Below are 13,576 nucleotides of genomic sequence, written 5' to 3'. Positions count from 1 at the left end.
GCATGTTCCCTGTGTGTAGAACATGCTTTGTGTGGTATGATCCACTAAAGTACACATCGATTGATCAAATATGTGATAGTATGTATAGGTTAATAATTTGATATCAAATTATATGTTCTGATGTAAACTTGTCTCATACAAGCACTTAATAATAACATGAGAGAATAATGTTTTGATTGGATTACTGATTGATTGATTGATTGATTGATTGATTGCTAAATCGATTGATTGATCGGGGCGAGTGGAAGGAAACGGCAGCTTTAACCTCCAACAGAATGTGACTCATTACATTTTCATAAAAAATTAAAGTAAAAATAAAAACAACTACTTTGGGAAATTATAAACCTTGCACAGTGCTCTTTATAGACAGCAGGGTTAGGGTCAATTCCATTTCAATTCCAGTCAATTCAGGAAGTTCCCTGAAATTCCAATTCTCTTCAATGAGGAAAATGTGGAATTGGGTTGACTTTCTGAATTGACTGGAATTGAAATGGAATTGACCCTAATCCTGATAGCCAGACATTCCAACTAGTGTTTTCCTCACAACAACAAGCCTTATAGTCATTATTATTACCTATATTCATAACCTTCTCTGTAAGCTTCTCTTCTTGAAATGAAAATAAACTAAGTGATTTTTTCTTATTTTTTCTTATCTTCTTGTCTTTACAAAAGCTACACATATTCTACCGGAATGTATCTATGGATCTGTTAGTTTTTTTAATGATTACTCTTTTCTATTGTTCTTCTTCTCTGAAAAAGAAATAGATCTAGTAATCTAAAAGACGGCATACCCCAAGAGTAAAACAGTTTCCTTTCTCAGCTTAAGTCACCCTGCTCTGTGAGGTAACTTACTCTTTTCTCGCCTCTATTTTTCCTTCCCCTTGTTTTTTATTTTATTTATCTGGTAAAAGGAATGAAATGAGTGTGACACGGTCGTGGAGTCTTGGTCACCTGACCAGATGTGTCAGCTGATTGTGTTCGGGATGCACCGTCCATCTGTCTGTCGGTCCCGTGTCCCCCAAACAGTCTTGCTTTGTTTCTGTTTGTTCAGTGGTCAGTTGGTGTTCCACGACAATGTAGGAAATAACCCTTATCCCACATCCAACTCTGAACACGCTGGCATTTCTGCTGTAAACACTGACCTCTGACCTTTAACCTACATTTTCACTTCTTGACCTTTCACCTGACCTCTTTTGATTAATATGTATATCTATCATCATCAACTAAGTGCTTTATCTTTTTTCCCCCACAGAAGCCACAGAGAGATGCTATCGGTCTCTTGTAACGAGAGACAGAGCCACACCACTTTGTATACCACTACAGCTTTCTATTCACAATACCCTAGAACCATTTTTTTTAACATATATACTTTAGCTTTATACTGTATACTCAGATATCATTGTCCTATAAGAGCCCAGAAACACTGGTCTATACTGTAGATCTCCCTTGACGACATACCATACATAGACAGGCACTAAACTGAAGGGAAAACAGGAAATGACAAACTGCTCCTCTGTTCCTGTGGTGACCTCAGAACAGCCATCCGACCAATGAGAGGCAGTGATAGCAGGGTCGAGGATCATCTTGTCCTTGATCATTGTCATGTCAATAGTTGTCAGTTAAAAAGTTGCTCCTGTTGTGTTTATTTTTTTTGCAGACAGCTAGATAGCTTAGTTTGAGTTCACGGCTTGAATGTTTCCTTCCGGTTGAACCGCGGTTCCGAATCAGTGCTCTTGAACAGACCATAATATGACCTTGAAAGTGTCAAGAAGTGGTATCTTATTCAAACAGCGGTTGGGATGAAGTTTGGCTTCTTTTGACACTTGTTCTGCTAAAGACTTCCTCCATTCACAGCGGTGGGGGGTATAACTAATCAGCAACGTTACTCTTATAAGTATTATTATTCTCAAAATATGAAGTATAAGGTCTGATAAAATCCTTTTTGTGTTCTCTAGAATAGTAGAATGTCAGTTTATTTTTGCTCACATACTAATATTAAGACACAGCAGCAAGAGGACGATCTCGATCAAATCATCACAATTAGCCCTCTTGGTAGGAGATGGAATGGAAAACAGGAAACTCTGGAATATAGAAGAGAAGGCCTCAAAAGTCCTACACTGTACTGTCTATTTGTACAAGGGGGGCTATGGTTGGTTGAGAAAACCGAGAGGACTGCACTGAACTCCCGGGATGTAACTATAAAAAGAAGAGAGATAGAAATGGAGGATGTTTAAAAGGGGTTCCTAAGGAGGTGTGTGAGCTGTTGTTTACATGATCCTCTCGATGGACATGGTTCTCAGTCCGTGGCCCTTGAAAGTCAAGGGTCAGGGGTCATGACCTTGACAATGACCTTGAACTATGTAAAAGAAGTGATATGAACTTGACCTTTGACCCCCAAACAACTTCCTTCCTGTATAGTTGAACCCCTTTTTCCCTTCTCTCTGCAGGATGACATTGTTGTTGTTGTTTAGTCCCCCATCACTCCTTCCTCCCCTCTGGTTAGACGCTCAGAGCCGAGGGCAGGTGACATGGAGAGAGACATCCTCATCCCATGCTCTCTAGGAGAATCCCCAGGACTACTGCTCTCCCCTTCCAAATCTTCCTCTTCTCCTTCCTCCTCTTCCTCTTCTTCCTCCTCTTCCTCATCCTCCTCCACCTTCCTCCAACCGGCGAGGCCACTCTGTGTGTTCCTGGTTGTGGTGGATGCCCGGTTAGAAGCCTGGGGGTGTTGGTGGTCGTAGCTACCCTCGAGGTCCCCTTCCTCTGGTGTGAGGCCATTCTCCGTCCCCCTCTCCCTCTCCATCCTGGATGAGGCCCACTCCTCCAGGGGGGCCCTGTCTTCGGCCTCGCTCAGGTACCTAGGATAGGATAGGATCAACTTTAGGAAGTGTTACCCATGTCATACACGTCATAAGCAGAAGAGTCTACTTGCAATGACTGTGGATATGTCATTGTTTTTTTCTATACACTGATTATTATTATAAGTAGCTCTGGATAAGAATGTCTACTAAATGACTAAAATGTAAATAAGCATCTCTTACCTCCACAGGGCCAGGGGGTTGAGGTCAGCCCGGGGCTGGGGGGGCCTCTGGGGCCCGTGGTCACGCAGGGTGCTGGGGTTGGGGGCCCTCCTCTTACGCCTGGACTTGCTGGTGTGGTTGACCTGGAGGTGCATGGCCATGAGCTCGGCCGAGGAGGTGCGGAAGGGACAGAATAGGCACTGGTTGAGGGTATCCCCTGCTCCTCCACCTCCTCCTCCTCCTGGTACTCCGTCCTCCTCCAGACCTCCGAGCCCAGGAGAGGGGCGGCGGGAGAGGTCCAGGGGCTGGGACAACAATCCTCCCTCCTGGGAACCCCGAGGAGCTGACCCCCCTCCCTTCCTCTCCTTCCCATTAGCTGGCACCATGCGGCTGGTGGTGAGCGGTTTGCGGCGGGACACTTTGGGCGCCTTTGGCGGGGGTGGGGTAGGGGTGGATGTTGGTGACTCCCCCGTCCACCCTCCCTCCATCCCCCCCTGGTACAAAGCCCCCATCACCCCGGATAGGTACCGGTACTGGCTCTCCAGATCTGCCTCTCTCAGTCCCGCCATGGCCTTCGCGTGTTCCCTGTCTCTCTGCTCGGGGAGGCCCAGGATCCAGGGCTGGTGCTGATTGTGCCTGGAGGAAGGCGTCTCCGCCGGGCCTCTGGCGGCCGAGCTGTGGTTGAGGCTCTGGGGCTGGCGCTGCTTTGCCATCCCCTCCCTCCCCTCCCCCTGTGGAGCGCCCCCTCTGCCCAGGGAGGCGGTGGTGAGGCCTGGGGAGGAGGCGGTGGATGAAGAGGCTCCCATGGCATTCCTCTGTTCTCTGTGGTGCCTCTGGAGGTGGTACTTTAGAGAGCCTGACTGGGTGCCAGCGTAGTCACAGTGGGGACATTTATACGGTCTCTCCCCTGAAAGAGATACATAAACAAGTTGTGGTTATCAGGGGAATGTTATAATGGAGGAATGTCAGTAGATGGATAGTAACATTTGTGTAATTATAATTCTGCACAAAAACACAAATGTAGAAAAGACCACTGAACTAATGATGGACCAGCCCATCTGGCATTTGCCCGAACTTCACTATGGACAGTCTGTTTCTTACCACAGAGAAAATAAAAACAACAATTCTGCAGGCCTCGGATCACTGCTACAGGGCTGTATTTTTGACTGCCGTTAAGGTGGCACTAGTGACAAGCGCACGTTAGTTTGCAATTTCGTCATATAAAAAATGACGCACTGGCATTTTCCAGCCCTAAAGCCAGGTTTGGCAATTTACCTGTCTTATGTCAGCACACTTGCACTCAGGAGGGGTCAAATTATTTTAGATGTGTCCTTAAAAACATGATCCAAAGTGCTAATTTCAGGCAGCGCTGGTAGGGATATTTAAGACCAACCAAAAGCTGGTTTTAGCGGTAACGCAGTTGGTTATGGCATGAATTTTGACAGCGGAAACGCAGCCTATCCAGCCGTGACGCACACAGCCCATATACGCATGGAACCAGAGTAGCCTAATGTGCTTTTGGTGCATAAAAAACTAATGTTTTTTCGCATTATGTTTTATTTGATTAAAAACCAATCATATCCTTCCCTCCTCTCAATGAAGGCTTTTTTCAGTCCCACCCAATGCAATCGCAAAGTAGTCAAGACTGTCAATAAAGGGTTTGGCTCCTGAGACCGCTTGGAAATATATCTTAATCACCAAAGCTTTATTAAAATATCAAATTTGAGAGGAGTAAAACAGTGAGCCGACATTCCCTTTTCATCTATGCATTGTAGGCAGGCCCACATCATTTTAGCAATGCAGGTCCCATTTTGGACGTGCATAAAACCCCCTCAATTATGTTTTATTACAACTCCATTATTATAACCAAACTTATTAGAATGATTCACCTTCCTGGTTTTATGGGGACAACTTCCGTGGCGCGCTTGCAATGCAACTTCTGGAGCTGTGTGAATGTGATCTGATCTGTAAGATGGTTCTGATTATGTTCATAAAACATAGGCCTATTGGGGAGCAGTATAACGGTGAGAGACATTCTCCCTTTCTCTTTATACTGGACCTTTGTTCTGCTAATGTGAAAAGTTTGGATGTGTGTGAAACCCTCCATAGTCTGCGTTGTTTTAATATTATATGCCCATGGGAAGCAATTATGGTGCCTGTAAGTGTATTTAGACATAGCCTATTTAAAACAAGTTGTTTAGTTTTGTTTAGAATTTGATTAGAATTATTCGCTCTCTTTTTAGTGAATTGCTTACTGACAACATTTGGCATGTCCATAATGCAATTTACAGTAGGCCTAGCCCCTATATCAGTGTGAATTCTATGTATATATTTCCACATTGAAGCCATGCAATTACTTAGAACAATGTGGACTGCAAACAGATTCAAGTTAACATATTTAGCAAAGACGGGATAGGACTACATTTTGCAGTTTTGTTTCTGTAAGCTGTTTAACAATCTATAACAGACTAACATTGGAATTGGAGTTGATTCCAAGGCAATTCGTAAAAGACCGTAAATACACAACTTGAAGCAACCACATATTTAGCCATAGAACATGTTCTGATTGGCCAGTGAGGGGCCATGCCTCGACACACCCACAACTTGTTTACTCATCAAAACCCAGTCCTTTCACGCCAACACCAGCGCTGATAATAATTCTTACACACCCCTGAACCTACAGCGCTACCGCCCAGCGCTTAGATTGACCACTGCATTAGGTTCATTAAAATAGAGGCCATAGAGTACATAGTATTAAAGTATTATATGAGGTTGTAGTTACACATTACAAACGACAGAGGGCGGTAGTCCATCACAATCTAGAACACTGATTGGTTTCGATAAGGCGGACATTCCATTTAAAACCCCATCAGACTCAGGTGGATGTGTTGAAAGTAAATACTGCTTTTTACTTAGGTATAATTATTTACCTAATTAATTTGAATAGACAGAGCAGAGGATTATATCTAGGAATCAGCAACTTTAATAGTAGGAATGTAATGAATGGCACATGTGTGCATGTAGTTAATTAAATGTTAAGTTCCCTATATAGGGTGAGGGTTAGTTAAGGTTAGGTAAAGTTTAGTGTGCTAGAGTAGATTGTATTGTTAGTTATTATTTGCTGAAATCCAAATGGACGTCTAGCCCCTTACTTCCTAGCCACTTTGAGATCTGATTGAACAGGTGGAAGCAATATGGTGACTTTTCCACACAGCCAATCAGAAAGTGAGATGAAGTTATTACCATAATGCTTATACTGTATCTTATCCAATCATCTCAGATCTACAGGAGTGCATAGGCCCTAGATTGGATAGATACGGATAAGCGTCCTAGGCCCTAGGGTGTAGGATTTAGGGACTAGGGGTTGATTTGAGATCCAGCCATTGTTAGGTATGTTGGGGAATGGGGGGGCTAGTGGCAGGCTCACCTGTGTGAACTCTCAGATGCACTTTAAGGTGATGGGAAGAGCGGAAAGCTTTACTGCAATAGGGGCAGTCTTTCACCCCCGTGCCTCGCACACGCTCCCTAGAGCTCACCGAAGAGCCTGACGAAGAGCCAGACAGACCATTCTCTCCTGGAGAGAGAGAGAGGGAGGGAGAGGATGGGAGCAGGGCGGGGAAGGGAGAGAGAGCGTGAGAGGACGGGACAGAGAGAGAGAGAGAGCGAGAGAAAGAGGGGGAGAGCAAGAGAAGAAGGGAGGGGGAAAGAGAGAGAGAGAAAGGGAGGGAGGAATGGAGGAGAGAGAGCGTGATGGAGGGGGAGAGGGAGAAGAAGAAAGACGGATCAGAGATTTGACAATGGAAGAAATTTAGCGAGTGATATTGATAGCTAATTGGGTTGCTAGCATCTACACTCACCCACTCTTTCTACAAGCTTTTTATTTGTGTCCTGTTTTTCTCTAATGAAAATGTAAAACAAATGGAAGACATATTGGAGACGTTTTGTTGGGGTGAAGCCATGTCACTGTACCTTGGAACTGTGACATCACTGAGTGGAAGCCTCCTCCGACTGCTTGTTGATGCTGAAGCTGAGATCCACTTTGAAGTTTGGACTCCTGTCTTCTTTCAGTACTACTTCCTCTCCCTCCTCCTCGTCCTTCCACACTCCGGCTCCTCCCTCCATCCTCCTCTCCTCCCCCGGCGTGGCGCGGAGGGTGACCGTGGCTCTTCTGGGGCCGCTGGACGTGGACGCGGGCGTGCGCCACCACCTGCTGCAGGCTCCGGAACAGCTTCCCACAGTCGGGGCACTCCCATGGGGCTCCGGAGGATGGCAGCTCCTCCCGGGGATCCAGACCTCCAAGGTAGGCCCTGACCTGCTCAGACTCCCCCACCACGGTGCTCCTGGATGGGGCTCGGTGCTGCTGCTGCTGGGCCTGTTGAGCTGCTACCAGGCTACGAGCTACAAACTGCCACATTGCTATCTGGTCTCCGCCGTCTGTTGTCTCTCTTCCTCCACCTCCTCTTCCTCCTCCGTTTCCTCCTCCCCCGTTCCCATTCCCCATCTCCGCCACCTGAGCCACTGCCTGGAGTCGTTCCATGCAGCTGGCGCCGCCGTCGCTAGGCAACCCCAGGTAGCCTAAGATGGCGGATTTACTAGAGACACCGGCACCGTCCCGGTCGCCCCTTCCTCGTCCCCCTCTCCCCCCTCCACCTCCACCTCCACCTCCGCCCCCACCACGAGCCAGCAGGAGGCTGGAGTAGAGAGCGTTGAGGCCCTGGTTGGTGACTGAGCCTTTGGGCCCTCCTTGTTCAGCCCCGGCTCCAGGGGCCATCTGCCCCCCCAGACCTGCCTTCAGGCCCAGCTTGTTGAGGTGCACCTGTAACAAAGTTTAAAAGTCACAAGACATCTTCAATAGTTTTACACCTGCTATTACAGAATATGCTGACACACACACACACACACACACACACACAAACACACACTAGGTCACACACCTTCATGTGGTTCTTGAGGAACCAGGGCTCCTTGAAGCCACGGCCGCACACCTGACACTTGTGGTCCAGAGAGTCCTTGTGCTTCCTCATGTGGCCCTTCAGGAACCAGGACTGGGTGAAGCGCTGGCCGCACGTCTCACAGCAGAAGGCAGGCAGAGGGGATGCCCCTGGGGCCGGGGCTGGGGTCGGGGTGGGGATGAAAGTGGGGGTGGGCAGGGGGGCATCTGGGATGGGGGTGCTGATGACTGTGGTGGTGGTTACAATGGGGGGGTGTCTGGGGGTGTAAGGGGGCAGGGTGGGGAGGTCCACAGGGGGGGAGAGGGACAGGGAGGACAGGGAGGGGTGGCAGTCCTGGAGGTGTGCGGCCAGGCGCTCCTCCTGGCTGGCGGAGAAGGGACACAGGGTGCACTTGTATGGGTTGTGGAGGATCCGGACGTGGCGAGACAGCTCCAAGGCCGTGCGGAATTTACCTTTGCAGGCATGGCAGCGGAACGCGGGCACTGCTGCTGTGACTGGGGCAGCTTTTTCCAAGATGGCGGGACCCATGCCACCCAGGCTGCAGGAGGAGTAGGGGGAGGTGAGGGAGAGTGAGTGGGGCACCTCCTCAGTCAGCGGAGAGGTCAGCGGTGTGCTGTCGTCCATCAGGAACTGCTGGAGGGTCTGGTGATCCATCTGCAGAGCCTCCTCTAGGGCTTCCCCGTCCCTGTCCTCCCCTCTAAGGCCCTGGGTGAGAGATCCAGACAGCGAGGGGCTCTGGCGGTGGCTGTAGTGGTTCTGCCCGACATCATTGTGGTTCTGGTGGGGCTTGAGATGTGGCTTGGATCCCGTCCCGATGATGCTCCCGGTCGTGGTACCGGTCCGGTACAGAGCCGAGGCACGGCGGTCCCGGTCCAGACTGTGAGCGCGGGCGTGGAGCGACAGGATACTCTGAAAGCGGAACTTCTTCCCACACACCAAGCAGGGGAACTTGAGCCCGGCCGCTCCTCCAGAAACACCCACCATCCCAGGAATTGATCCTGACAGACTCCCCCCATCCTTATGGAAGAGCTGGAGGTCCAGCTCATCACTACAGGTGGCACCCTGCTGCCCGGAGGACAGAGCCAGCTCCAGGGCCCCGAAACCTGGGAGAGGAGCTGACGATGTCGGAGTGGCCGGAGGATAGCTCTCCAAAGAGGGGCTACACACCTCCAGAAGACCCCCCGGGAAGAGAGCGATGGCTGGGGTGGGGGACGGAGGGACTGACAGCCTCTCTTCATCCTCCTCATCCTCATTGTGGTGGTTGAACGGGAAGGGGGAGAGGGGGGAGTAGGGGGTGGTGTCTGGGGTGTCGGAGGTCGGGGTGTTGGACAGGGCTGTGGGACTGAGGGGGACAGGCAGGTCCAGGGGGCTGTGTAGAGGGGAGAGTTGGGAGCGAGAGTGAAGGGAGGCCAGGGGACTGTGGTCCAGAGATGGTAGTGTAGGGGGTGACTGGGGTGGCTCACAGGACAGAGCCAACACACACTCAGGAGGAGAATCCATTCTCTGAGAGAGACAGAGAGCGAGAGAGAGAGAGATGATCAGGTGATGACATGGCAGCATCAGATTGAGAGAGAAAATGGCAAATTGTCATTAGAGATGAAATAGGAAAGGACTTTATGCGTTTTATTTTACATCTTCAGAGAGAAGGTATAGGAGAGGGTATCAGAGTGGCCGTCCTTAACATGCTCCATATCTGAAGATTGAATTACATTATGCAAGGCAATGAAGTACAGTTTGTCCTCTTATCGCTTCATTGCTTAAGTATGGAGAGTGAATGAATTACATTTTATTTTTGTGTTAAATTGCCAGTTGGCAACCCATCCCTTATGGGATTAATTTACACATAAAGAAACATTACAGTAATTCACTGTGATAATTCAGTGATAATTCTTCCGGTGTTCTGTGCAGAACTCACCAGTAGTATGTGTAATGCTATGCCATGCTTCAGTTTCTTGGCAGAGGGGGCCTCCTTTAGTGCTCTGAGAAATACACACAGTCAATATGTTATAACATATGTTTAAAAAATATGTTAAAACACACATATTTTACATTATAACTCCTCCTGCTGCATCCATTACACCAAAAATAACATATTGTTCATCCATGTGGTGTGTGTGCGCGCGTGCATGCGTCTGTCTGTCTGTCTGTCTCTCTTTTTCTACAGGTGTGTGTGTGCTTAAATGTGTAACAGTTGGTCACGTGTTTGATGTTTACTTAACCATATGTTTGATGTCTGTGTTTATGAATGGGGTGTGTGTGTGTGTGTGATGTGTGTGTGTGTGTGTGTGTTTGCATTTCACGGTGTGTGTGTGTGTGTGTGAGAGCTAAGAGCACCACAGGACACGGACTGTCCCAAACAGGATGGGCGCGAGATGTTTTGACTTCCCCACACACCCTTCCTCTGCACTCATACAGTAGCAGCTTACTCTCTATAAGTCTAAGCCTATGTTAGCTAACATATGGAATTGTTTTAAGATGGTCATACCAATGATCATTTAGCTATTTGATTTAGAATTTTAGGACCCCTGAAAGTATAAAATATATATTTTTTACAATTATTTGATGAAATATTGAATTTTGCCTTTACTACTATAGAAATGCACTGATGCCATAAATTGTAAAAAATACAGTCAAAAAATAAGGAATAAGGTTTTGAAGTGTATTTCCTATATCTAGGAGATAAAATAAAGCTCTGTTTTTTCGAAACATATTTAACCCTTTTTTTTGTTGTTGGCACAAAACGACCTCCATTCTTCCATTCATTTTTTTTGACCGGTTACATTCAGACGAGTCCCGTGACACTGGTGCAGGTCGTATGGAGAACCCCATCGTGTTCGTGAGAGTCTCAACTTTCCATAGAGTGGTCGTATTAGTTTTTAGGCCAAACCGTTCAGACGCTACAGACGTTTTCGTGAGAACACAGATTTTCGGGATGTCTCATGTTCTGACAAACACCACTGTAGCTCGGCCACCTTCCACCGGAGATGTGGAAGGCAGACATAGGCAGATGTGGTGGATTGAGACGCAGCCCATGCAAAAAATTGACGCACAGGTATTATTTGGTATTTGGTATTTCATTAGGATCCCCATTAGCTGTTGCAAAAGCAGCAGCTACTCTTCCTGGGGTCCAGACAAAACATGAAACATTACATAACACAGAATAATAATAGACAAGAACAGCTCAAGGACAGAACTACATACATTTGTTTTTAAAGGCACATGTAGCCTACATATCAATACATACACACAAATTATCTAGGTTAAATAGGGGATAGGCGTTGTGCCGTGAGGTGTTGCTTAATCTGTTTTTTGAAACCAGGTTTGCTGTTTATTTGAGCAATATGAGATGGAATGGAGTTCCATGCAATTATGGCTCTATATAATACTGTACGCTTTCTTGAATTTGTTCTGTATTTGGGGACTGTGAAAAGACGCCTGGTAGCATGTCTGGTGGGGTAAGTGTGTGTCAGAGCTGTGTGTAAGTTGACTATGCAAACAATTTGGGATTTTCAACACATTTATGTTTCTTATAAAAATAAGAAGTGATGCAGTCAGTCTCTACTCAACTCTTAGCCAAGAGAGACTGGCATGCATAGTATTTATATCAGCCCTCTGATTACAATGAAGAGCAAGACGTGCCACTCTGTTTTGGGCCAGCTGCAGCCTTTCCTTGCAGCACTGGACCACAAAACTGGACAATAATCAAGATTAGACAAAACTAGAGCCTGCAGAACTTGCTTTTTGGAGTGTTGGGTCAAAAAAGCAGAGCATCTCTTTATTATGGACAGACCTCTCCCCATCTTTACAACCATTGAATCTATATGTTTTGACCATGATAGTTTACAATCTAAGGTAACGCCAAGTAATTTAGTCTCCTCAACTTGTTCAACAGTCACACCATTCATTACCAGATTCAGCTGAGGTCTAGAACTTAAGGAATGATTTGTACCAAATACAATGCTCTTAGTTTTAGAGATGTTCAGGACCAGTTTATTAATGGCCACCAATTCCTAAACAGACTGCAACTCTTTGTTAAGGGTTTTGGTGACTCCATTAGCTGTGGTTGCTGATGCGTATATGGTTGAATCATCAGCATACATGGACACACATGATTTGTTTAATGACAGTGGCAGGTCATTGGTAAAAATAGAAAATATGATATGGCAGAGCTTGAAAAGCCATAACACATACGTTTTTTCAACAACAGGTTATGGTCAATAATATCAAAGGCTTCAATGAAATCTAACAGTACAGCTCCCACAATCTTCTTATTATCCATTTCTTTCAACCAATCATCAGTAATTTGTGTCAGTGCAGTACATGTTGAGTGTCCTTCCCTATAAGCATGTTGAAAGTCTGTTGTTAATTTGTTTACAGAGAAATAGCATTGTATTTGGTCAAACACCATTTTTTACAACAGTTTGCTAAGAGCTGGCAGCAAGCTTATAAGTCTACTGTTAGAAGCAGTAAAGGCCTCTTTACCATTCTTGGGTAGCGGAATTACTTTGGCTTTAGGAATGAACACACACACACACAAACACACACACATCTGAGCCTACAGACACACAACCAACCACGCTCAGAAACCTGAACACATACAACCACACAAACAACAAACAACCCACAGCATTTTAACATATACAAGAACAGACACCAGCTATATGTCAGACATGTTTCCACCCACAAATTTAGTGACAGATCAGAGAAGAAGCACTTCAAACACACGGTCGTATACAAGGTCATCACCATTATGGCAAAACAATCTGTGTGTGCAGGTTAGTGTACGCTCTTTACGTCTGTGTGTTCATATAGAATGTGTGTGTGTGTGTGTGTGCGTGTGTGTGTGTGTGTGTGTGTGTGTGTGTGTGCGTGTGTGTGTGTGCGTGTCAGCTGGCCAGGACCACAGACACTCTCATGTAGCCAGTTGACATTATAGCTCCGCCATAACAAACAGGGATATCACACCGTATCGATCATACTCTCTCTCTTCCTTCTTAATCCACCATTATGGTTCCTTCCTTTTCCCCCATCTTTCTCTTTCTTTCTTTCTTTTTCTTTTTCTTTCTTTCTTTCTTTCTTTCTTTCTTTCTTTCTTTCTTTCTTTCTTTCTTTCTTTCTTTCTTTCTTTCTTTCTTTCTTTCTTTCTTTCTTTCTTTCTTTCTTTCTCTGTTTCCCTCCCACATTGTGATTCCATACTCCTCCCATCCCCCTCTCTTTATCTCTCTCTCACTCCTCCTTCTATTATTCACTCATTTTCTTTCTTTCATTCTCTCACTCCCTCCGTCTTTCTCTCCTGCAGCGGAGGCAGTTGGCACAGTGCCAGGGAATGCTGATATCAGCTGGTAGATTGGGGCCTGCCAAAAATGGCGAGGAGAGAGAGAGAGAGAGAGAGAGAGAGCGAGAGAGAGAGAGAGAGAGAGAGAGAGAGAGAGAGAGAGAGAGAGAGAGAGAGAGAGGAGCAGACAGAGAGGAGGGAGGTAGAAGAGAAAGAGAATGAAAACATAACTGAATTAAAAGATCGGACAGTGATTTGATGGTGATGTGATTTGTAATTTTCTAATGTGAAAAAAGGGAAAGGTAGATAGCGAACTGGTGTTTTGTTGT

The 13,576-nt window shown here is 46.4% G+C and overlaps 1 protein-coding gene across 1 annotated transcript; it reads right to left on the bottom strand.

Annotated features, from left to right (window-relative positions):
• Positions 1–665: 665 nt before the first annotated feature.
• LOC311119021 (zinc finger protein 219-like) lies at positions 666–9,937 on the bottom strand. The gene is made up of 6 exons (XM_084193775.1): positions 9,888–9,937; positions 7,955–9,475; positions 6,990–7,836; positions 6,448–6,594; positions 3,042–3,927; positions 666–2,858 (listed from the first exon to the last, which is right to left on the bottom strand). The coding sequence occupies exons 2-6, from the start codon at positions 9,470–9,472 to the stop codon at positions 2,468–2,470; spliced, it is 3,789 nt and encodes a 1,262-aa protein (XP_084049901.1). The 5' UTR covers positions 9,473–9,475; positions 9,888–9,937; the 3' UTR covers positions 666–2,467.
• Between the last annotated feature and the right edge of the window lie 3,639 nt (positions 9,938–13,576).

The sequence above is a fragment of the Coregonus lavaretus genome, assembly GCF_964263955.1.
Source record: "Coregonus lavaretus genome assembly, contig: HAP1_SCAFFOLD_6530, whole genome shotgun sequence".
NCBI lineage: Eukaryota > Metazoa > Chordata > Actinopteri > Salmoniformes > Salmonidae > Coregonus > Coregonus lavaretus.
Note: the sequence above shows the minus strand (reverse complement) of the source record. Positions and strands in the feature narration are given on the sequence as shown.

Bases quoted from the DNA above. Each gene is read 5' to 3' on its own strand.
- LOC311119021 (XM_084193775.1), bottom strand. From the start codon at position 9,472: ATGGATTCTCCTCCTGAGTGTGTGTTGGCTCTGTCCTGTGAGCCACCC. The intron at 3,928-6,447 runs GTGAGCCTGCCA...TATCTCTTTCAG, and splicing joins GCATCTGAGAGTTCACACAG to GGGAGAGACCGTATAAATGT. The intron at 2,859-3,041 runs GTAAGAGATGCT...ATCCTATCCTAG, and splicing joins AACCCCCTGGCCCTGTGGAG to GTACCTGAGCGAGGCCGAAG.